A 22,027-nucleotide genomic window follows, 5' to 3' on the forward strand; every position below is an offset into this window, starting at 1 on the left:
GGAGCCTGGCCCATGTTTGCCCGGAGCTCACTGCCGCCCTGAGCCCGCGCCGCCCTCCCGGAGGAGCTCTCCAATAAAAGCAGGAAAGGTCAGCGCTGAATGCTGGATGAGCAGGTGCTGCCCAGGGGACAGCAGCTGACTTCGGGGCCTCCACAGCCCCCAGACCTGGCTGTTCCCTAAGTTTTGCCAGAACTCCCGGTGAAACGTTAAAACCCAGCTTATTTAGGGGGAAAAAAAACATCTTCTTGAGAGCATTCCAACTCATTAATTCCTCCATTACCAGCCAAGGGTTGTTTCAGGAGTTGGCAAATCGGGTTTAAAAGGCAAATTGACACTTGGAGATTATCTCCGCTCTCGTTCTTCTCCTTTTATTCTGAATTCATTTCAGGCTTAGCCACGGAGCCTGCAGGATGTATCACTGCTGCAATCAGGATCCTTATTAAGAAAAAGAGCGGGATCGGGCTGCTAATTCCACAGAGCCATTCTGCAGCTCGCAGCTCGCTTGTAATGCAGATTCAATCAGCAAATAAATATGATAACAGCCTGCCGTTTATTGAACCAACAAGAAGGAAAGCTGCGTCTTTAGGAGCTGGTGGCAGAGCTGTGGGGCTTGGCACGGCTCTTGGTTGGAATTTGGGAAGCAGGAGATCCTTTGGCAGGTGTTTTCCCTGCCTGTCACCTCTCCTGCTGCCTGACCTTTCCACCGCAGCCCCGTCCCTTCTGTGGCTGTGCTGTCACCCCGAGCCCATCCTGGCTGTCAGACAGCCCCATCGATTCCCGCATTGATCCCCACTCCAGCACGATCTCCAAAGAGCATTCCCAGCCTGGCTGGTCCCTGGCGAGGCAGGTGACAGGCGCAGAAGGGCTCTGGCAAGCAGGCGTGTGTCAGAAGTCAATCCAGCAGGATCTGCCTGTTCCCAGCTCTGGAGCGCCCCAGCAGCGTGTCCTGCCCCCAGGAGAGCCTGGAGCATCCCCTGCTCCTGCTCCAAAGAGCCCTGTGCGAAGGCCAGGCAGGGAGAGAGGAGCTGGAACTGCCCCAGCGCTGCTGTAATTCACTGGGAGACGAGCTGCCCCGTTCCCACTCTTTTTGCATTAAAATTTCCACACACATCGCAGCCAGAAGTCCCCAAATCGCCGAGCAGCACACACCCCGGGCCCCGCGGGTTCGCCTGGCGGGTGTCAGTCAGCAGAACTGGGCATTTTCCTCTCAGATCAGGGCTCTAAAGCAGCGCTTTTCGTTAACCCCGCTCTCCCAGCACCCCCAGAGGGCCGGCGGTGACAAAACTCCCGCTCGTCAAGGCGCCGGGTTAATTGCGATTGCCCGATGTGGAGCCGGGATGATTTCGAGCCGTTACCGGCGGCTCAGGGCGTTCTCCTGCAGATGTTTGCCAAACAAATGCCCACATCAGCGGGATGTGGCTCTGAACTGCAGGATCAGAGCAGGGAAAGCTTTTCCTTGGCCTCTCAGTGGAGCGCCGGAGATCTGGATGCTTCATCTCTTCAGGATCATCCAGGTTTTAATCCCGTCCCAGAGCAAGGCTTTACATTCCATGTAACGTTCACTCCACAGCTTCCACAATTCCCATTTCCCACTTGCTCCGCTCCTCCTGGACGTTTGTTTGCACGTAGTCAAATAAGAGTTACCGATTGTTTCTTTTTCTCCAGTTGACTTTTCGACACCAGGGAGGAAAAAATTCAGAGATTTAAGGAAGGATGGGAAGGAAACTAATCACTTAAGAGCTAATTAGCAAGGGACTCTCACAGGGACGTCTTCCCCGGGTAATTGCTGCTCATTTTCAGCCACGGATACAGAAAGACAAAATAGTTTTAGGGAGATTTTTCAATTCTCTGCAGAATCCTGCGAAGGGCACCCAGTGTTTGAGTGGGGAGGGTGGAAAGGAAGGGTTTACAAAGGGTTCTTTGAAAGTATTTAATTAAAGAGATTTCCCCCAGTTCGTTTCGGGGCTCCTGAGGGATTTGCCTCCAGCCCCTCCTGCTCTCTGCCCTCGCCGTGCAGGTGCAGATGCTGCAGAGTCTCTGGTGCTACAAACCCATTTCCTCTCGGAGCATCCCAGAGTTACCACCAGGACTGCTCCTGTCCTCGCAGGGCCCACCCTCGAAACGCCAGGCAGAGGCAATCTGGAAGCTGTGCAACGTCAGCTTAACTCAGGCACCAGCAGCATCCAAACCATTCCTGTTTATTTACCTCTCTAACTCGCTTCGAAACATTAAATTCGTGGGGTTTTTTTTTCCGCCTGCAGAGCAGCCCTGGCAGTGCGAGAGCTGCACAAGGCGTGTGTGCTCCTGCAGCTCATGACTCTAACACTGTGAGTGACTTGTTCTGTTAGCATGATAAACACATGCTGGAGAGGAACAGCACTAATTATGACCCTGTCACCTTCATCAGCTCCCCACTAATTGTTTTGGCTTTTTTTAATCTCAGCGCTTGGAGATGAAACATGATGTTTGGCTCTGCAAAGGAGTTGAGAAGAAAAGAGAAGAAAGAACTGCATTTTAAAATAGAAGCATCAGGTAGATCTTGCTGCTGGATTTGAAATTCAAATGACAGAAATTATAACTTTTTTGTGTGTTATTAAAATAAGGCATGGGAGGTTTTTAGAGGACTTTTCTGGGACTGCCCAGATTGAGCTTCAGTCCACTGCTTCACCTTGGGCTGTGCTCTCATGATGCTCCCAGCCCAGGAGCAGGGTTCTCTGTGTCACAACACAATAAAGCTTCCCTAAATCTCTCCAGGTGTTGTCAGACAGCTCAGAAACCTCCCCGGTGATAAATCTCTTAATCATTTTTTGAGGATAAAAGGTGATATCTCCTCATTATGGGATCTTGGGAGAGTAAGAGTTAGGATTCAAGCGTGTAGGAAAAATAAAAAAAAAAAAAAAGACCCAAACACATCTTTGGCTCCTCTGGCTGTCCAAAACAGCAAGTAAATGGAGCAGAATGTGCATTTTCTGCTTGAGAGTGATGTACAGGTGTGAAGGACTGCGTCAGACCTACACACAAAATATCAAATATTTCGCAAAGTGAGAATCAGGACTGAGGTTTGGTTAGGGGAAAAATCTTCCCGGGTTCATCCCCTCCCAAGGGGCCAGTGGGAGCCACTCTCGACTTCCATGGCTCAGGAATGTTCTGATAATCAAGATTTTAATGAAATAAGGGATGTCTGAAAACTGCTGGCAAAGCTTGCAGGATGCTATTCCACCTGGGGAGAGCCCTCGAGATGGAGAAGGATTTCATTGGGAATGTTCCAGTATTCCCAAAGCAGAGAGTGAGGCACAGCTCAGTGTGTGGCAGCTCAGGTCTTGCCACAGACCTTCACTCAAACCGGTTTTACTCTTTGTTTTACACCAGTGTCTAAAGGAATATTGGAGAAATCCACGGATTTCCTCCATCCCGTCCTCTGTGCCCTCACCTTTGGGAGTTGTTGAGTGTTGTTTTCATGTCGAGGTGTGCATCTCCACGTGCAGCAGAGCAAAAAATATCAGTGCAAGGCAAGGCTCTGCCCACCCCAGGGAGATTTGGTGTGGAAAAGGATTTAATTGGGGTGTCCAGGCCTTGGTACAAACACACACATGGAAAAACAGCGGAGGAAATGAAGCCAAATGTATAAACATGAATGACAGACAAAACTGTGATCAGTCCAGGGTCTGATTTCCCATGGCTGCCCTGAGAAATTTCCACAAGCAGTTGTTTCAGCAGCCTGTGAAAGGAAATTGGCTGGGTGAGAGAGCCCGGGGTTATTCAATAGTGCACGTTTCTGTTCCACCACATGTTTATAATCAAGAGCAAATGCCCAGGTCTGCTGAGCTGGGCTGTGTGAACACCTCTGGCTGCCAGCTTTTGGAAGGAGGATAAAGGGGAGCGAGTGTGGAGAGCAGGAGGAGCTGAGTCCTTCCCCACCCATCCCACAGCCTGGTGGCAAGGGCCACAAAGAAGGGCTTGTGTGAAATACAGAATCAGAGGATGGGCTGGGATGGGAGGGCCTTAAATCCACCCAATTCCAGCCCTTGCCATGGGCAGGGAACCTCCCAGTGCTCCATCCATCCTGGCCAGAGTCTCTGCTGGGTCAGACCAAGACGGTTTTTGGCTGTCCAAGGGAACCTCAGGCTGCTGACCAGGAATTAGGAGCTGCTCTGGATGTGGAGGGAGCATCAGCTCCCCCTGAGCCGGGCGGGTTGGGAGGCAGAGTCATGAATAAACATGATTTGCTCTGCGACTGACGCACGGCAATCAAAGGCAAACTCGTTTAGAGTTTGAAATCCGGACTTTAATTGCCAGCCCACGTTTACCTGGCTGTGTAGGCAGGAGGGAGAACTCTTCACCCAGCTGCATGGGGATGCTGGCTCTTGGGAGGGGAGGAATCGCTGGGAGCTCTTCTGGGAGCCTTCTTTTCATTTCCAGCTCCAAGCACAAGGACTGTCCTCGCTCTTGCTTGGCACGCAGAGGCCGTGGAATAAAGAAAAGACCCTTTACATCTGCAAAGTAATGAGCCAGCAGCCATCCCCACGGCAGGGCTCAGCTCTCAGGCTTGTGCAGGGGTGTTTATCTTGGTCACTTTATTTCTCAGCTTGAAAATATCCCGATTACCCAGGGTAATCCAGGGGTGGGGAAGGAAAGCTGTCGTTCATGGGCTTCTGGCTAACGCAGCCCGAACTTGTTACCCTGGTTTTTCTGAGTTTCTTTATTAGCCTTTTGATTTTCATAAATGGAGTCAGATCTTTTAGTTACTGTAGTATATTAGAGTAGGTTTTTACCTTTCCCACAGAAGTAATATAAACAAATCCTTTGTTTTTCATTCCCTGTCCTTTGTTTGCATATTTCTAACCTGAAAACAATTGTAACTGACAATTGGTCTGGCCACTGAGGCTGAGGGGTGAAAACTCCAGAAGGCAATCTTCTGCTAGACCCAGAAATGTATAAAAAGTTAATGAATAAACAAAGGGGTCTCTTCCTCTCTCAGTTTTCAGCTGTGAGCTGGGATCGGAAGGACCTCTGCCTTGCGAAATCTCGTCTGCGTGTGACTGCTTTGTGTGTCTCTGTGACACGAACTGGTACAAATACCCAAGGAAAGTTCCAGCAGGGCACTTTCCAGGGATCGGGGAGTTGTTGTCACACAGCCTGGTCGGATGCAGCTGCAGTAAATGAGAAAAAGGACTTTTGCTCTGCATCGTTTTCAATAAAATCGACCCTGGCTCTCGACAAAGATCAAAGAAATCGAATCCGTGCGGGGAGACCCTGAGCCTGAGGGCTCAGATGAATTCCCCTCAGCTCACTCCCGTGGCGCTGGCAGCACCACTCCATCCCCATGGAAATCCAGCCAGCCCTGCCGAGGCCGTCTGCAGCTCCTGACCTCAGTGACCCGGCTGACGGCAGCCCGGACTATATGGCCTATAGATTTATATTTATATTTATATTTATATTTATATTTATATTTATATTTATATTTATATTTATATTATTTATATAAATAGATATCTTTTATATTTCATATATATATATATTAGATATATATATATATAAGATATATTTTATATTTCCTATAGATATATATATCAATTTTTATTTTCTTTTTTCTTTTTCACTGCCTTTGACAGCCAAGCAGAGAAGCAAACCGACTGTCCCCTGATTGACTCACCAAGAAAAACCCCATCACTGTGTCTCTGCCCAGATCCAGCACAGTGCCCTGAGCTGGGAAACCACCCAGAGGCCCGGGGGGTATTCCTGGGGATATTCCATGAATTCAGGTGAGGGGGCTCAGCACCATTTTCACACCCACACTGGCAGTGATGTTCGGTTTTTTGGCCGAACTTTCCGCCCCTCTTTGGGCATCGCACCTTGGTGTTCTCTCAGGCACCACTGACCTTCCTTCCCCCTCACCAAGCTTTGGGATTAATTTTGACATTAATTTTGAGGTCACAGATGAACGTCGGAGGTGTTGATCCTTGTAAAATAACTCCTACTGTTACAGCGAGTAAAAAAAATCAACTTTTAAAAAGGACTGTTTAGTCACAACTTAGATTTTTTTTTTCTCTTTGGCTTCTTGTTGATGTTTAGGCGAAACATCTGAGCTGCCTCTTCTCCCAGCTTGCTTCCCTCTCCCTGCTGGCTCCTGGCAAATTGCTGTGGATCCGCTCAGCGCCACAGGCGGGCCTTGGGGAGGGGAGGAGAAGATTAATTGAAGGCTTAATTTCTTCTCTTTTCATTGGATCAGCTAAATGGCCGAGGTGCTCCTCGTGCGGGCCTGAATCAGAGCCCCCAGGCGGGGTTTGTGTGGGGCTCAGGGTGATTTTGGGGTGAACAGTCCTGCAGGCTGAGCCCATCCATCACAGCCCCTCTGCCATCCTGAGCCAGCGCCGGGAAAAGCAGCTCTGAGAGGGACGGGTCGGGGGTCAGGAGAGGCTCGGCAGGAGGGTGGGGACAGGGACAGGTCTGAGGGAAGCTCTCCAAGGGGCAGCAGCCAGCCAGAGCCAGACGTGCCAAACTCCATGGCCAGACTGTCCTGGGGACAGTAAATCAGCCAGAGGCAGCGAGGCAGAGGAGAAATGAAATGTGCCTGCACGGTCCTGCAGGAAAGCTGGAAAATCCCGGAGCTGGGAGTGACCAGCAAACGGAGAGAGAGCTTTTCCTCCTCACCAGCCCAACACGGAGCTTCTCTCCCCGCCCTGGCACCACAATTGTTGCCCTGGCACCACAGCTCCATCCAGCCCTGGCCCTCCCAGGCTCCTGCAGATCCAAACCCCTTTTGCAGCTCAGCACAAGGGTCTGACCCGACCAGAGCCACGAGCATCACCCCTGTGTGCAGCAGTGCCTTCCAAAACCCGGGGCTTTGCTCAGTGTCACCTGAAACCAGAAACCCTCAAACGTCCCCATTCTGCCTGGTTCTTCCCTCGGGAAGCTGCTGATGGTTTCTTTGTGCTCTCCATTGCTTTTATCTCCATTCCAGAGGCTGGTGCATCACAGGAAACGCTTTCCATTGCTTTTATCTCCATTCCAGAGGCTGGTGCATCACAGGAAGCGTCCCCTGGTGTTTGCCTGCAGACAGATGGAGGGGCAATGAGGAGGAGCAGCGAGGAGTCACCGCAGCTTCCCTCGCCTTATTAATCTGCAATTAGCCAGCAGCTCCTAACGAACCTCCTGCCAGGGCTGTGCTCCCGCCCGGGGCTGGCGCTCTCAAAGGACTCTTCCTTTAAATTCACGATTTTCAGCTTCTGCCGATCACCCCGAATCCTCTGCATTCCGTATCCACTCCAGCGGTGCTGAAGGTTTGTTTGGAACATTTCTTTTTTGTTGGAGAGCCCAGACCAGGCGGGAGTAGCCCAGACTGACTGCAGCCCAGAGGAGACAACAATAAATTCTCACCGTGGTGGTGAAGTGGCAGGATGTGGCGCACACACGTCACAGATTTCTCTGATTTCCCTTTAATGTGCTGAAGAGTCTCATCCCTTTCCAAATGTGTTCCAGTGCCGCCATCCCACGAAATTTCCTTTTTAATTGGTCAAGTCTTTGTGATTTTCTTTCCCCCCCTCAGGTTCTCCTGCAAACACACAGATCCTACAACGGGGCTTCAGTTTTCTGTGATAATGGCCCAGAAAATTCTGTCTGTAAGTTGAGCAAATGTTATTATCCCAGCTGAAAGGATCCCAGGAAGGGTCAGGCCCACCTGGTCCCACCTCCCTGCTCATCCCAGAGCACGGGACTGCGTCCAGATGGCTCTGGAACCTCTCCAGCGAGGGAGATTTGATGAAAGCCCTCCCCAACACTGCTGGTGCCGCAGGAATTTGCCTTTGGGAGAGCCTAGCCCAGGCAGTCACGTTTGCTGCATTAGCAGCGCCGTGAATTTCAGACTTGCACAAGGAAACGGCACAGCTGGGACCAAAGCTTTGTTTGCTGCCTTGTGAGGAGCCTGAGCGGCTGGGATGGGATGGGATGGGATGGGATGGGATGGGATGGGATGGGATGGGATGGGATGGGATGGGATGGGACGGGACGGGACGGGACGGGACGGGGTGGGATGGGATGGGATGGGATGGGATGGGATGGGATGGGATGGGATGGGATGGGATGGGATGGGATGGGATGGGATGGGATGGGATGGGATGGGATGGGATGGGATGGGATGTGATGGGATGGGGATGGGGTGGGATGGGATGGGATGGGATGGGATGGGATGGGATGGGACGGGACGGGACGGGACGGGACGGGACGGGGTGGGATGGGATGGGATGGGATGGGATGGGATGGGATGGGATGGGATGGGACGGGACGGGACGGGACGGGACGGGGTGGGATGGGATGGGATGGGATGGGATGGGATGGGATGGGATGGGATGGGATGGGATGGGATGGGATCCATGGGATGGGATGGGATGGGATGGGATGGGATGGGATGGGATGGGATGGGATGGGATGGGATGGGGTGGGATGGGATGGGATGGGGTGGGATGGGATGGGATGGGATGGGATGGGATGGGATGGGATGGGATGGGATGGGATGGGATGGGATGGGATGGGATGGGATGGGATGGGATGGGATGGGATGGGATTCCCACGTGCCAGGGGTGCTTCCAGCAGGCAGATTTGTGCGTGGAACAGGACATCTGGGTGTGGGATAGGACATCCTGCCCGGGGAGGAGAGCTGGTGTCCCTGTCGCCCTCCTTGCTGTCACTGCTCCCACCCCACAGCTGTGTCCCTTCCCCATTCCCAGCTCTGCTCAGGGGCTTTTTCCTGTGAAAGGTTCTTTCTGTGTCTCTCGCCTCGCAGTGAGTGGGGATTCTCCCCGGGATTGTCCCTGTCCCCGTTTCCAGCATTTTCCAACGGGTCAGATTTGCTGCCTGTGCCTTGCTGCCATGTCCAGGCTGGGGGAAAACAAACCCATGGAAACCCAGCCCATGGAGAGGAGCCCAGAGGAGCTCCAGAAACACCAACCTAATGGGCTGGAAACTGCAGACAGGCGCTGCCAAGCTCCAGAAAAAACAATCTCACATAAACAAAGGCTCTGCCACAGGGGCTCCAAACCCCACGCAGAGAGGACTTGAGAAGATGATTTTCTTAAAATCCTTTTTTTTTTTTTCTCTGTTTAACTCCTCCCCGGCACTTTGGCAGCAGTGACATGGAGACAAGCAAGTGTTTTATCTCTTGGAAACCACTCACATCCTCCCTCACCTCCCTGCTCCGTCCACAGAGCTCCAGCCCCATTACACAGACGATTTATGTCTCTGCTTCTGCCAGCGACTTCGGGAGGGTTATTTGTCCTTAAGTACTTGTAATTCTTCCTCTGCAGGAGCATAATCAGTCATTATCAGCGGCAGGTTCAGATTCTAATCATAAAGCTGTTATTTCTGCTTAATCCTAACCTTGCTAAGTATTAATTTGATGTTTAATCCCCCTGGTATCTGGCAATATTGGCCTGTTATTATGGTTGTTGTTGCTGTTGTTTATGTGACAGTGAAAAATCAGCACTGTGGGAGTCGTACCCTCAATCATTTACCACTTATTGGCCAGATCCCTGCTGCTCTCTTGCCACCCCGAGTCCTGCAGTCTCTCGGGGCAGTGTCCCCCCAAAGTGCGGTGAAAGGGACAGGTGACACTTTTGAGGAGCAGGGGGCGGGCACACCTCTAATCCCTCCACCAGCCTTTGAAAAACAAACAAACAAACAGAATAACTGCAGACCTGCCCAGCTTTGGAACACGAGGATTTATCAGAGGCCTCACCTCGGGGGGAGTGGCAGAGCCGCTGCAGGAGCGGCCCTGGAAGGAGCAATTATCGGGAATGCCATCGAAATGCCCTGCTGGGGTCACCGGAGCCGTTCCACGAGTGTAAACTCGAGGGCTGGGGGGAGCTGGTGGCAGCAGCTCCTGCGGGCTGGGTTTGTCCCCGGGAGCTGCAGGGGTTTGTCCTCAGTCAGAGGCCAAAGGGCTCCTTTCCGTGCAGGGATGCTCCGGTTAATGACGGCAAAATGCGTGCGAGGGCAGAGCTGAGCCTGGGGAGGAACAAAATCCATCCTCAGGGAGCTTTTCGGGAGCTGCTGCTCCAGCCCTGCCCCTCTGCTCCAGAGAACTCCGACAGCCCGGCTCTGGTTTTCACAGCGGAAAGGAAAGGACGGGAATTACCGCAGGAAAGGCACACGGGAATTCGCATTAATGGGTACAGCAAAACGCGCCTCTGCTTTCAGTCTAAACCTCGGGTTCCACCTGAGCCTGAGGGAGAGCAGGAGAGGCTCCCAGGGCTGGGCTCTGCTTTCAGCAGCTCCCGGGTTCCCTGGCAGGAGGAGGTGAGGATCGCGGTGCCACCGTGTCACCGAGACACACAAAGCAGTCACACGCAGACAAGAGATTTCTGCAGAGCTTCTTCTGATCCAGCTCCCAGCTGAAAGAGCAGAGAGAAGAGACCCCTTTGTTTATTCTTTTACTTTTTATACATTTGTGGGTCCAGCAGGAGATTGGCTTTTTGGGGTTTCCACCCCTCAGCCTCAGTGGCCAGACCAATTGTCAGTTACAGTTGTTTTCAGGTTAGAAATATGCAAACAAAGGACAGGGAATGAAAAACAAAGGATTTGTTTATATTACTTCTGTGGAAAAGGTAGAAAAACTGCTCTAATATTGTACAGTAACTAAAAGATCTGACTCCATCTATGAAAATCAAAAGGCTAATAAAGAAACTCAGAAAAACCAGGGTAACACCACCCGTGCCCAGGGGCACGGAGAGCACACCCGAGCTGTGCCACCAGGGCTGGGCACAGAAACCAGAAAGCACCAAGGCCCTCTGCACGAATTACTGCAGCTTTTCCTTCTGTGCTCGCACAGAAAGAGCCCTCGCTCCCAGCGCCGCCTAAATTCTCAATGTATAACACCGAAAGCTTAATCATATTCTTTTCACAAAGCCTTATGGTTTATATATATTTGGGTTTTTGTTACTCTTTTGTATTCACCCTTTTCGCTGTCAATTTAAGCTCGATATTATTAAAATTGCTCCAGCTCGCTCTGCTTAAAATTCTGCATTTACAGGATTTTTTGGGGGGGAAGAAGAAGTGCTAAGTCAAACGCTTTCTCCTATTTCTTGTTTGCCTGTAATGACTCATTAGATCCTCACCTCTGAAATGGGGAACAATGAAGCGGCTCTGAGGAGAGCCTGGCACGCAGCTCCGCAGGCTCGGGCTGCGCTCTGGCGCTCTGCGATGGAGCTGGGCTTTTTTTGGGACACGAATCCCCTCCTGAGGAGATGTCAAAGGGCCACAGCGGGTTAAAAACCTCCTCCTGCTGCAGGAAGGGGCAGCATTTGGCTGTTTTTGCGGGGTGAGGGGGGTAAATCAGTACTAGAGCCCCTCTGCCTTGCCCAGGAGGGATCAAATTTGATTTTCAAAGGGAAAACTGGAGAGCAGCAAAGCGCTGGGGGTGGGGAGGCAGCACCAGGGATGGGGGAATGGGGCCTCCTGCTCCCCTTTGGCACAGAAATCCGTGTGAGCTGCAGCTTTCAGCCTCATGGAAATGTGTTTATTTTATTTTATTTTATTTTATTTTATTTTATTTTATTTTATTTTATTATTTTATTTTATTTTATTTTATTTTATTTTATTTTAATTTTATTTTATTTTATTTTATTTTATTTTATTTTGTTTTGGTTTATTTTATTTTATTTATTATATTTTATTTTCTTTTCTTTTGTTTTATTTTATTTTATTTTGCTTTATTTTATTTTATTTATTATATTTTATTTTATTTTGCTTTACTTTATTTTATTTTGTTTTATTTTATTTTTAATTATTTTTTTTAATATTGTTGGGGTTTTTTAGGTGGTTTGGTTTGGGTTGGGTTGGGTTGGGTTTTTTGGGTTTTATTTTTTTGGGATTTTTTTTTTGAGCTTTAGGTGATCTTTCAGCGAGATATCGAGGCCGCTGTTTTAAAGTGCTGAGGAACTCCCCCGTGTGAATCTGTGGGAGGAAATAAATGAGGAGGTGGAAGAAACAAACGAAAGGCTGTTTTTGGACCTTTTCTCCCCTAAACGTCGCGCCTTGCAGCACTGCTGCCGGTAAACGCTGGCACGAGCGGAGTTATTTCTCTGTCAAGGTGCATTGGAGAGGTTTCACCTCGCATCCTGGAGAAAGGCGGGGAATTCCAGGCGGGAAGGGGGCTCCTGGGGCTCCGGGAGGGGAGCAGGGAGAGCGGATGGGGAGGTCTGGGCCTGGGCAGGAGCTCTCCGAGGTGATTCTCCTCTTGAACCGGATCTGTATTTTCTAACGGCTTTCCGTAACTCGGTAATCGCAGGCGGCGTATTTATTTACATAAGTAGTGGCTGTAATTACAGAGAATGAAAATGTGTCATTATTTAATTAGGAGCCGTAATGAGGCTGTGCGAGGGAGCTGGGAGGCAGATGTTTCTGGCGAGCGGCGCTGGCCAAGGCTTTGTGCTGCGTCGTGGAGGGGAGGAGAATCAGGATCCAGGAGGATGCGAACGGGAGCTGGGAGCAGGAAAAAAGCCTGTGGAAACCTTTCTTTCTGGCCCGAAGGAGGAGGCTGGGTTTAGAAACCTCTCCCTCGAATATCTCAGAGCAAAAGGTGCCAGGAATATCCTGCCGCTCCTGGATTCTTCCCCTCGCTGAGCTGAACCTCGCTCTGTCTCTAACTCTTTCCAAGGTATTTTAAAAGCTAATTGTCCAATGACGAGGTGACACCTAGATTGTTTTTACTTTTAACCAAATAACCAAACACCCGTGGTCCTCAATGCAGGTTTTTTTCACCCAGTTACAAAAAACCACCCAAACCCATGAAGAAGAAGGTGAAAGAAGAACTTAGCCAACACCCCAAATCCTCCACCTTGCTTTATATGTATTACCAGACACCAAAACCTTGAACTCTAAGTTTTTCACCCTGTGCTATCACGCACTCCTGTTCAAACCACACACCCACAACCCCAGCGCTGTCACTCAACTTTGGGAGCTGTTCCACGGCCTCAGGCCAAACGCAGTGTTCTCCTGGGGGTCAGTGAGCACAGAAAGCCCAAAATCCTCAGCCTGCAGAGTTCCTGCACAGCCCGGGGGCCCTGTGTGGGCTGGGTGTGAGGCCAGCCCGGGGCACAGCCGGGCTCTGCTCCCTCTCTGGGTGGCAAAACGCTCCCAGCCCCCAGGGACACCCCAGCGTCATTCCCCCGTGGTTAAAAACCCTGGTTTCAAGGCTGGGAGTGAGGGCAAAGCGAAGCAGAAATGCCATCCAGCCACCTGGAAAATATTCTCCTTTCCCATCCCTGGGATTTGGGTCCCCAGCCACTTGCGAGGGCAAAGGTTCAGCTGACAAGTGACAAATAAACTGGAAATGGGAGGAAGAGGAGCATAAAATTAATGTCTCTTTAACAATTATTCTTCCATGACTCGTCTCCGGGAATAAATCCCTCGGGATATCTTTGCGCTGGAACACGGTACAGAGAATGAAAGCATTCCATCCCTGACGCCCTTAAATTCTGTATTTATTGGGTGATGGATGAGGATCCAGGGCGCAGCCCTCTCCTGGCCGTCCGTGCTCTGCAGAAACACGAGCAGAGGGCTCAGATCCCTGCCTGCCTCACCCGTGACAGGGGGGAGGTGACAGTGCCCTGCTCGGGGCGAGCGCTGGGGCGTCCCCAGCACAGCCACGGCACCAGTGGGGTCAGGAGGTTTCTCCCAGCCCCTCTGGGGTGGGACGGGAGCAGTGTGCCCGTTCCCTGCCTCTGGGGAGGTTGGCACCAGCCCTGCAGGGAACCGCCTGGAAATTGTCTCCGCTTCACACGGTGCCAGCTGCTTTTTAAACAAATTATTGTATCGGGTTATAGCAGCGCCTCCGCTCAATTCCAGTTCTGCTGAAATTGCCTTCTCAGCTCCATAACCATTACCCAGCAAATTGCCTCGGGAGGGAGGCTGGAGCAGGCCAGGGGGTGGGGTGTGCTCTGCCTGTGCTGCAGTGGGAGATGGAGCAGGAAAATCCACCAGGAGCCGTGCCCGGAGTGGAGACTGCGCCTGTCCTGGGACTCACCCCACAGCCAGCTGCTCCTGCCTCCGTTAAAGGGAACAAACTCCCTTCCTTCACAACAGCTCACCCCTGGGCCTGAGGTGGGGAGCTTTGGAAGGCTGTTTCAGAGCTTATTAGTAATTCCTCTTCATCTTTCCTTTGTTGTTTTTTTTTTTTCTTTTTTAATAAAATATTTTCTTTATTTGGACTGCCGGGAAAACACACGACAGGATTGATTCTCCACGTTGAGGTCGGGCAGAGTCCTGCCGGGCTCAGGAAGGGCTCGGGCTGTTGCTTTGGGCCTTTTCTCTCATTGCAGGTTCCCTTATCTCACAGACAGGGGCTTTGATGAGACAGGAGACGAGAGGAGGAAGAGATGAGGTGGGGAAGGAAATGGTGCAGGAGAGGGAAGAGCAGCCCTGGGGAGGGGATGAGCTGCCTGTGCCTCTTGTCCACACAGCAGCTCCCCTTTGATGCCACAATCCCCTCTGGGGTGAGCACAGAGATTTTTCAGGTTTACGGGATTTTTTCCCTTTTAACTTCACTCCTCGCATTTAGGGACTAAACCTCACAGGAGTGGAGCTCACTTGTTGTTCTCTGAAAGAAAGCCTCACCCTCAGAGGGAAGAACTTCTTCCCCAAATCCCACCTCAGCCTGCCCTGTCAGTCTGAAGCCATCCCCGCCTTGTCCCGGCACCGCTCTGGTGAAACATCCCCGAGGAAGGGCTCGGCTTTTCCAAGGGAAAGGATGGAGCCATCAGCGCAGGCTGAGACAGAATTAAAGCGAACAGAGCTCGGCAAGCGGCTGCTAAAGCTGCTCTGAGACCTCCGAACCGGGAGCAACACCGGGAGAGTTTTATGAGCAGATTATGGACCCTTTCCTGCCGGTTTCGGCAGAAGGACTGGAGAGAGTTTGTGTGCGCTCTTGCACAAGCCGCGGTCGCGTCCCGCCCGCGCTGCGCAGCCCTGACCCGGTCAGCTCCGGGCTGCAGCACAGCCCACATCTGGCTGGTTCCCGCACAGCTGTGCTCCGCTGCCGCTCCCAGGGGGACAAGGAAGGTTGTTCCCACGGGAGGAAGGTCAAAAAGTGACAAAGGGAACGTTTGCTGCCTCGCAGCGCCTCTGCAACGTGCCAGGTCCCCCTGGACCAGGGTCTGGCGCCGCTGCTGCTGCTTCCCTTTGCTGCGCTGCGCTCAGGAACCACGGAAAAGCGATGGAAATGGGAGGGAGGGGCTTTGCTGCCGAAAAGCCATGGAAATGGGAGGAAGGGGCTTTGCTGCCGCTCCCCTTCCCCCGCTCCCCAGCCGTGCGCCCGTGCGGATCTCGCAGAGCAGAGCGCTCTCCTCTCGGCCGCTGCTCTCCCTGCAGGCGAGGATGGAAATATCGAACCTCCGGAATGAGCTCGGAGAGGAGAGACGAGCAGAGCGTGACTCAGGGCAGCGAGGCAGCCCGGGCTGAGGGATGCGCCCTGGCTTTTTAACCCCTTCCTGACGAATCCTTTTGGAACCTGCCCTGGTTCCTCCCTTCCCCGCAAGCACCAGCCCTCGCTCTCGGTGTTTTGCTGCGGGGAAGGTGTTTGTGCTTTGCTGGCGGTGCTCGCGCCTCTGTTTTAACTATTTCATCCTCGTTTAGCTCTGAACGGGTTGAGTTTCTGGCAGATTCTGGGAGGGGAGAGGACCCGAACCGGTCCAGCAGCACGGCGAGTCTCTCCCCTCCTGTGCGCCCTCAGGAGCTGGCAGAGGATGCTCAGAGGCTGGGTTCTGTGCCTGGGCTCTTCCCTCCTTTCCCACTGGTGCTCCAGCACCATCTACAGTCCTCAGGAAGCTCCGGAGCCACAGGGAGAGGGTCAGGCACTGAGGCAAGGTGAGATTTGGGGGATATTTGCAGCTTTTCTGGCCTAAACTCTAAATGAGACAGGGAGCTTGGAGAAAAAAAAAAATCCAAACCGATTCCAAGCCCCTCCGTTTGCACAGCAGCTGCCCAGCACTGGGCGGGTTTGTGCCACAACACACCTGGTGTTGCTCAGAGAGAGCACAAACCCCCACCCGGAGCCTGCAGGACAGGCCATGAAACATTCATGGGAGACTCTTCGGTTAAATAGCATTAAAAATTCATTGGTGCTTGCAGCGCCGAGCTGTGTCTGCCAGGGATGGAGGAGTAAGGGGGGAAAAAAGCCTTTATTCCATGGGACAGCTCTTCCAGTCTGTTCAGCTACTCTGGGTTTTGGGGCAGAGAAGGATGAGGGGATGCAGCAGCCCCAGGGATTTCTGCTCTGCACTGAAAATCATCTCCTGCCCCAACACGGCCCAGCTATGGGTTGGGAACTCCTCTTTCAGCAGCAAAAAATTTCCTGGGGGATCAGGAGCCAGCTGAGAGCTGCTGCCCGAGCTCTGCTGCTCCCCTTGCGCTCCAGGCGGGCAAAATCCAGCTCCAGGGGAGGTGGGGCAGATTCCCTGGGGGAGCTGATGGCGGGGAGGATTCACTGAGTGATGGGGCCCCACCAGCCCTCCCCTGTCCCTCCCCTGTCCCTCCCCTGTCCCTCCCCTGGCACAGCCGGCAGGTTCTTGGCAGGCGCTATGGGGGTGCTAAAAAGCAGCTCCAGGCTCCCCTCTGGTTTTTCCCTACTTTAGGAAGTTCTGATCCCCGAAGGACTCGCAGCCCACTGCTGTCAGGGCTGGCTGGAGCTGCAGCCGCCTCCTCAGCAGCTCCTGGGGCTCCTCACGTGGGAAAGGGGGGGGCAGCAGGTGGGAGACGGCTCCGGGGGCTGAGGCAGCCCCACAGCTGCTGCTCTGGCTCGGTGCAGCCCCAGAGAGGGACAGGAGAGTCCCCCTGGGACACCTGGAGCAGCAGGGGATGGAGCTGAGCCACTGCAGAGCCCTGGCAGCAGCAGAAGGGGGGTTTGGGGACAGGGAGCACCTTCAGCGCATGCACAGGAACCTGAGCTGGCTCCTGGGGCCCCGAGCTCGGCTCCTGCAGTGCTGGGCACAGATCCCAGAGATCATCCCCTCCCCAGACAGGCAGGCCTGTTCCCAGAGCTGTCCTGGGCTCTGCTCCTGTCCCCAGGGCTGTCCTGGGCTCTGCTCCTGTCCCTGATCTGCTCTGGGCTCTGCTCCTGTCCCCAGAGCTTCTCTGGGCTCTGCTCCTGTCCCCAGAGCTTCTCTGGGCTCTGCTCCTGTCCCTGATCTGCTCTGGGCTCTGCTCCTGTCCCCAGAGCTTCTCTGGGTTCTGCTCCTGTCCCTGATCTGCTCTGGGCTCTGCTCCTGTCCCCAGAGCTTCTCTGGGTTCTGCTCCTGTCCCTGATCTGCTCTGGGCTCTGCTCTGTCCCCAGAGCTTCTCTGGGTTCTGCTCCTGTCCCTGATCTGCTCTGGGCTCTGCTCTGTCCCCAGAGCTGCTCTGGGCTCTGCTCTGTCCCCAGAGCTGCCCTGGACTCTGTTCCTATCCCAGGGCTGCCCTGGGCTCTGCTCTGTCCCCAGAGCCGGGTCCCAGCTGAGCAGAGTCCCCAGAGCCCAGAGCACGCCGAGGATGCCGAGCACAGCCCCGGGATGGCCGAGCCCAGGAGGGGAGCAGCGGGGACACTGCCCTGCCCAGGGCACGCCAGGTGAGCCGTTTGTGGCCTTTGGGGACTGGGAGGGCTCTGGGTCCTGAGCTGGGGCAGAATCCAGGGCTCAGCTCAGCTGCTCCTGCAGGAAAGGTGAGCCCTGGAGATGAGCGCACCATTCAGGAGCTTCCCCAGGGGCTTGGGAGGGCTGTGAGGGGCACACCGAGCACGCTGAGCCTCTGTGCCCCCCTGCAGATCCTGCTGAGCTGTCCTTTGGGGCTCCCTGCCCCGTCAGGAGGCTGCTCCTGCTGCTGGGGCTGGCCGGGCTGCTGGCGGGGACGGCGGCTGGGACGTGGCTGCTGGGTCAGTGTCCCCCCAGGACAGCCCCGCTGCCACCCCGACCGCGAGTTCGGGGTGCCAGGGGTGGGCTGGGAGCTCCCTGCTCAGCCCAATCTCCCCTGCTGCGGGCAGGATTGTGCCCGGTTCGGGGCACCTTTGGGTGCTGCCCACCCTCACCCCTTCTCTGTCTCCCGAAGTGAAGCGGGTGAAGGAGCCCCCGGCGGGACAGGGCTCCCCCCAGGAGCAGGGGCTGGATGTCATCCCAGCGTGTGAGGAGGGGGAGGAGGAGGAGCCCGTGGTCCGCGGGGCTCCCAGCACAGGTTTGCACCTTTGGCTGATGGCACAGTGGTGGGGAGAGGGGAGCCCGGCTGAAAAGAGGCTCGAAAAATCAACGTCTGCTGCATTTGGCCCTTTTGCTTTTCTCTTAAGTCCTGCTGAGCCCCTCAGGTTCATTGCACGGGGGGATCAAAGATAACTCTCCATGATTCCTTTGCCTGTGACCCCGCTACCTGGGGTCATTTAGAGTTTCTAACTCCTCAAGTTTATTTTTTCTGGGGTTTAGGGTGGGGTTTTTCCCTGCTTTGGCCGTGCAGGACCCTGCACGGGGGGAGGGAGCTCACAGTGCAATGGAACGCCTTCAGTGTCCTTCAGGATCAGCACAGCGAATTCCTTGCTGGAAGCACGGCTGGAAGCACATCCTGGCTGGCTCCTGGTGTGCCACGGGCACTGGGGTCCCTCCCTGGGCACCCTGCTCTGCCAGCAGCTCGGGTACCTCAGGTGGGCACGGCATCCTTTCCATGGGGGGTGGATGGGCTTGGCAAAAACCGCCGCTTGAGGGCTGGGGGATTGCCAGGCACACCATTCCCTGGGGAAGCTGGGCTCGGGACCTGCAGGAGCAGCTCCAGAGGGTCCTTTCCCAGCTGGCAGAGCCGCGGGGCTGTGACACTCCCGCGGCAGGGTGACACTCCCGAGCCCTCCCGGGACACCGGCTGTCGCTCCCGCAGCATGACCCGGCAGCAGGGGGTGAAGCTGCGGGATGTCCGGGTGAGTGCGGGGCAGCGGTTCCTGCAGGCCACACCCCGGCAGGGAGGCAGCCTGCAGGACATGTGGCAGGTCAGGTAAGCGCAGCCCTGGGGCCGCCAGGGTTTGCGGGAGCCTTGTCTCGGGTTTAACCGCACGGATGTGCGGGTGCTGCGCAGCAAACGGCCCCGGGGAGCTGGGCTGTGTTAGAACCAGCACAGGGCTGCAGCCTGTTCTGAGCAGAGCCCTGCTCCCACGCAGGAGCAGCTGCCAGTCCGGCCGGATCGTGGCTCTGCAGTGCTCAGGTGAGTGATTCCCCCCGGCCCCGCGTCCCCGGGATCTGTGCCGGGATGCTGCAGCTCCTCTCCCCCGTTCCTTGCAGAGTGTGGGCTGCAGGCGGGGGCCGTCAGGGTGGTGGGGGGCACAGACGCGGCCCCCGGGCGCTGGCCCTGGCAGGTCAGTGTGTGCCAGGGCTCCCGGCACCGCTGTGGGGGCTCCGTGCTGGCCCCCGAGTGGATCCTCACGGCAGCTCACTGCGTGCACAGGTACCCCGGCTCCCTGCACTCATCCCCGGCTCCCTGCGCTCATCCCCAGCTCCCTGTGCCCATCCCGGCTCCCTGTGCCCATCCCCAGCTCCCTGTGCCCATCCCCAGCTCCCTGTGCCCAACCTGGGATCCCTGTGCCCATCCCCGGCTCTCTGTGCCCATCCCTGGTCCCTGTGCCCATCCCGGCTCCCTGTGCCCAACCTGGGATCCCTGTGCCCATCCCTGGTCCCTGTGCCCAACCTGGGATCCCTGTGCCCATCCCCAGCTCCCTGTGCCCATCCCCAGCTCCCTGTGCCCATCCCCGGCTCCCTGTGCCCATCCCCGGCTCCCTGTGCCCATCCCGGCTCCCTGTGCTCATCCCCGGCTCCCTGTGCCCATCCCAGCTCCCTGTGCCCAACCTGGGATCCCTGTGCCCATCCCTGGTCCCTGTGCCCATCCCGGCTCTCTGTGCCCATCCCTGGTCCCTGTGCCCATCCCAGCTCCCTGTGCCCATCCCAGCTCCCTGTGCCCATCCCGGCTCTCTGTGCTCGGTTTCAGGCAGCCCCCAGCCCCAGCCTGGCTGGTTTTTGCTGGAATTGTCACCCACGGCTCTCTCCAGCCCGAGGCCGGGGTGCCGGTTCGGGAAATCATTCCCCACCCACTCTACAGCGACAGCAGCCTCGACTACGACATCGCCCTGATGAGGCTCCAAGTGCCCCTCAATTTCTCAGGTGAGGAAGGGCTGGGGCTGTCCTGGTGTGTCCTGGTGTGTCCTGGTGTGTCCTGATGTGTCCTGATGTGTCCTGATGCCATCCCGGTGTGTCCTGGTGCCACCCTGGTGCCATCCCGAGCTGTCCTGTCCTTCTGTGGGGTTTTCTGTCCTACCCACACTGAAAAGCTGCCCAAGCCCAGCCTCTCCTGACCCTGCCAGAACCAGCAGCTCCGGCAGAACCAGAATCCCAGAACGGTTTGGGTGTGAAGGAGCCCTTAAGCTCCGCCAGTCCCATCCCCACCACGGCAGGGACACGTCCCCCTGTCCCGGGGCGCTCCCAGCCCCGTTCCCTGTCCCTGCCGCTCCTGCAGAACGCCCAGGCTGGCCCGGGGGAGGTTCAGCGTGCCCGGGGCCGGCCGTGGGAGCTGCAGTGCCCCAGCTCCCGGAGCAGGAGCCTCTGCCATCGCCGGGCCAGGCTGAGGGCTCGCAGCCCGTCCCTGCCGGGGCTGTCCCCTCTGAGCTGGCCCTGTCACCGCAGGTGCCATCCGAGCCGCGTGCCTGCCGCCGTCCCCGCAGGACCTGCTGCAGGGCACGCAGTGCTGGGTGTCGGGCTGGGGCTACACCTCACCTGAGCAAGGTGAGCTCCCCCCGAGCCCTCCCTCGGCACCGCCCGGAGCCTTTCCCCTGCCCCGAGCAGCCCCTCCCCTTCCGAATGCTCTCCCTGCCTTCATCCCAGGGCCGGGCCATAGGGATTTTGGGACTGCCATCCCTTAGGGCCGTACCCTCCTGCCTCCCCTCTGTCCCTGTCCCCAGCACAGGTGGCCGGGACGCTGAAGGAGGCCCTGGTGCCCCTGATCGGCACCCGGAGGTGCAACAGCTCCTGTGTGTACAAGGGTGAGCTCACGGCCAGGATGCTGTGTGCAGGACACCTGCAGGGACGCGTGGACGCCTGCCAGGTAGGGCTGGGAGCAGGGAGGGGACTGGGGACAGCCTGGGGACAGCCTGGGGACAGCCTGGGGAATACCCTGGGGACAGCCTGGGGAATACCCTGGGGACAGCCTGGGGACAGCCTGGGGACAGCCTGGGGAATACCCTGGGGAACACCCTGGGAACAGCCTGGGGACAGCCTGGGAACAGCCTGGGGACACCCTGGGGAACACCCTGGGAACAGCCTGGGGACACCCTGGGGAACACCCTGGGAACACCCTGGGGACAGCCTGGGGAATACCCTGGGGACAGCCTGGGGACAGCCTGGGGACAGCCTGGGGAATACCCTGGGGACAGCCTGAGGAACACCCTGGGGACAGCCTGGGGACAGCCTGGGGACACCCTGGGGACAGCCTGGGGACAGCCTGGGGACACTCCTGGAGAGGCACAGGCTGAGGTTTGTCCTGGTGTTTGGACGCTCCCTGAAGGGCTCAAGGCCGGGTTGGACGGGGTCTGGAGCAGCCCGGGGCGGTGGCACCCGGCAGGGGTGGCACTGGATGAGCCGAGGCAGGCTGTGAGGCCGTGACCCGCCCGCAGGGGGACAGCGGCGGCCCTCTGGTGTGCTGGGACGGATCCATGTGGCGCCTGGTGGGAATTGTGAGCTGGGGCCAGGGCTGTGCTGAGCCCAACCACCCCGGCGTGTACACCAACGTGGCTCAGCTGCTGCCCTGGATCCACCGGGTCACACAGGTAAGCCCAGCTCTGTGCCCAGCTTTATTTGCTCCTCAGACAAATCCCAGGATCCTGCTGAACTCCTTCCCTGGATGAACAAGCCTTTAGGACAACCTCTTTTACGGCACTGATTGCTTTTCCCGTTTCCTTTTTATGGATTTTGTTAGATCCACTAGAAATCAGGCAAGGACAGACTCCACGCAGCAGCCCTCTGCAGTGCCCACAAGGGGAGAACAGCCCAGG

General features: G+C 55.7%; 1 protein-coding gene across 1 annotated transcript; it reads left to right on the forward strand.

Moving 5' to 3' along the window:
* Positions 1-17,514: 17,514 nt before the first annotated feature.
* Positions 17,515-21,994, forward strand: TMPRSS5 (transmembrane serine protease 5). Its single transcript, XM_058423370.1, has 12 exons — positions 17,515-17,590; positions 17,786-17,893; positions 18,067-18,189; positions 18,463-18,646; positions 18,874-18,987; positions 19,151-19,194; positions 19,272-19,433; positions 19,965-20,144; positions 20,664-20,762; positions 20,939-21,081; positions 21,650-21,802; positions 21,952-21,994. The coding sequence occupies exons 1-12, from the start codon at positions 17,515-17,517 to the stop codon at positions 21,958-21,960; spliced, it is 1,395 nt and encodes a 464-aa protein (XP_058279353.1). The 3' UTR covers positions 21,961-21,994.
* Positions 21,995-22,027: the final 33 nt, after the last annotated feature.

The sequence above is a fragment of the Hirundo rustica genome, chromosome 23, assembly GCF_015227805.2.
Source record: "Hirundo rustica isolate bHirRus1 chromosome 23, bHirRus1.pri.v3, whole genome shotgun sequence".
NCBI classification, from domain to species: Eukaryota; Metazoa; Chordata; class Aves; order Passeriformes; family Hirundinidae; genus Hirundo; species Hirundo rustica.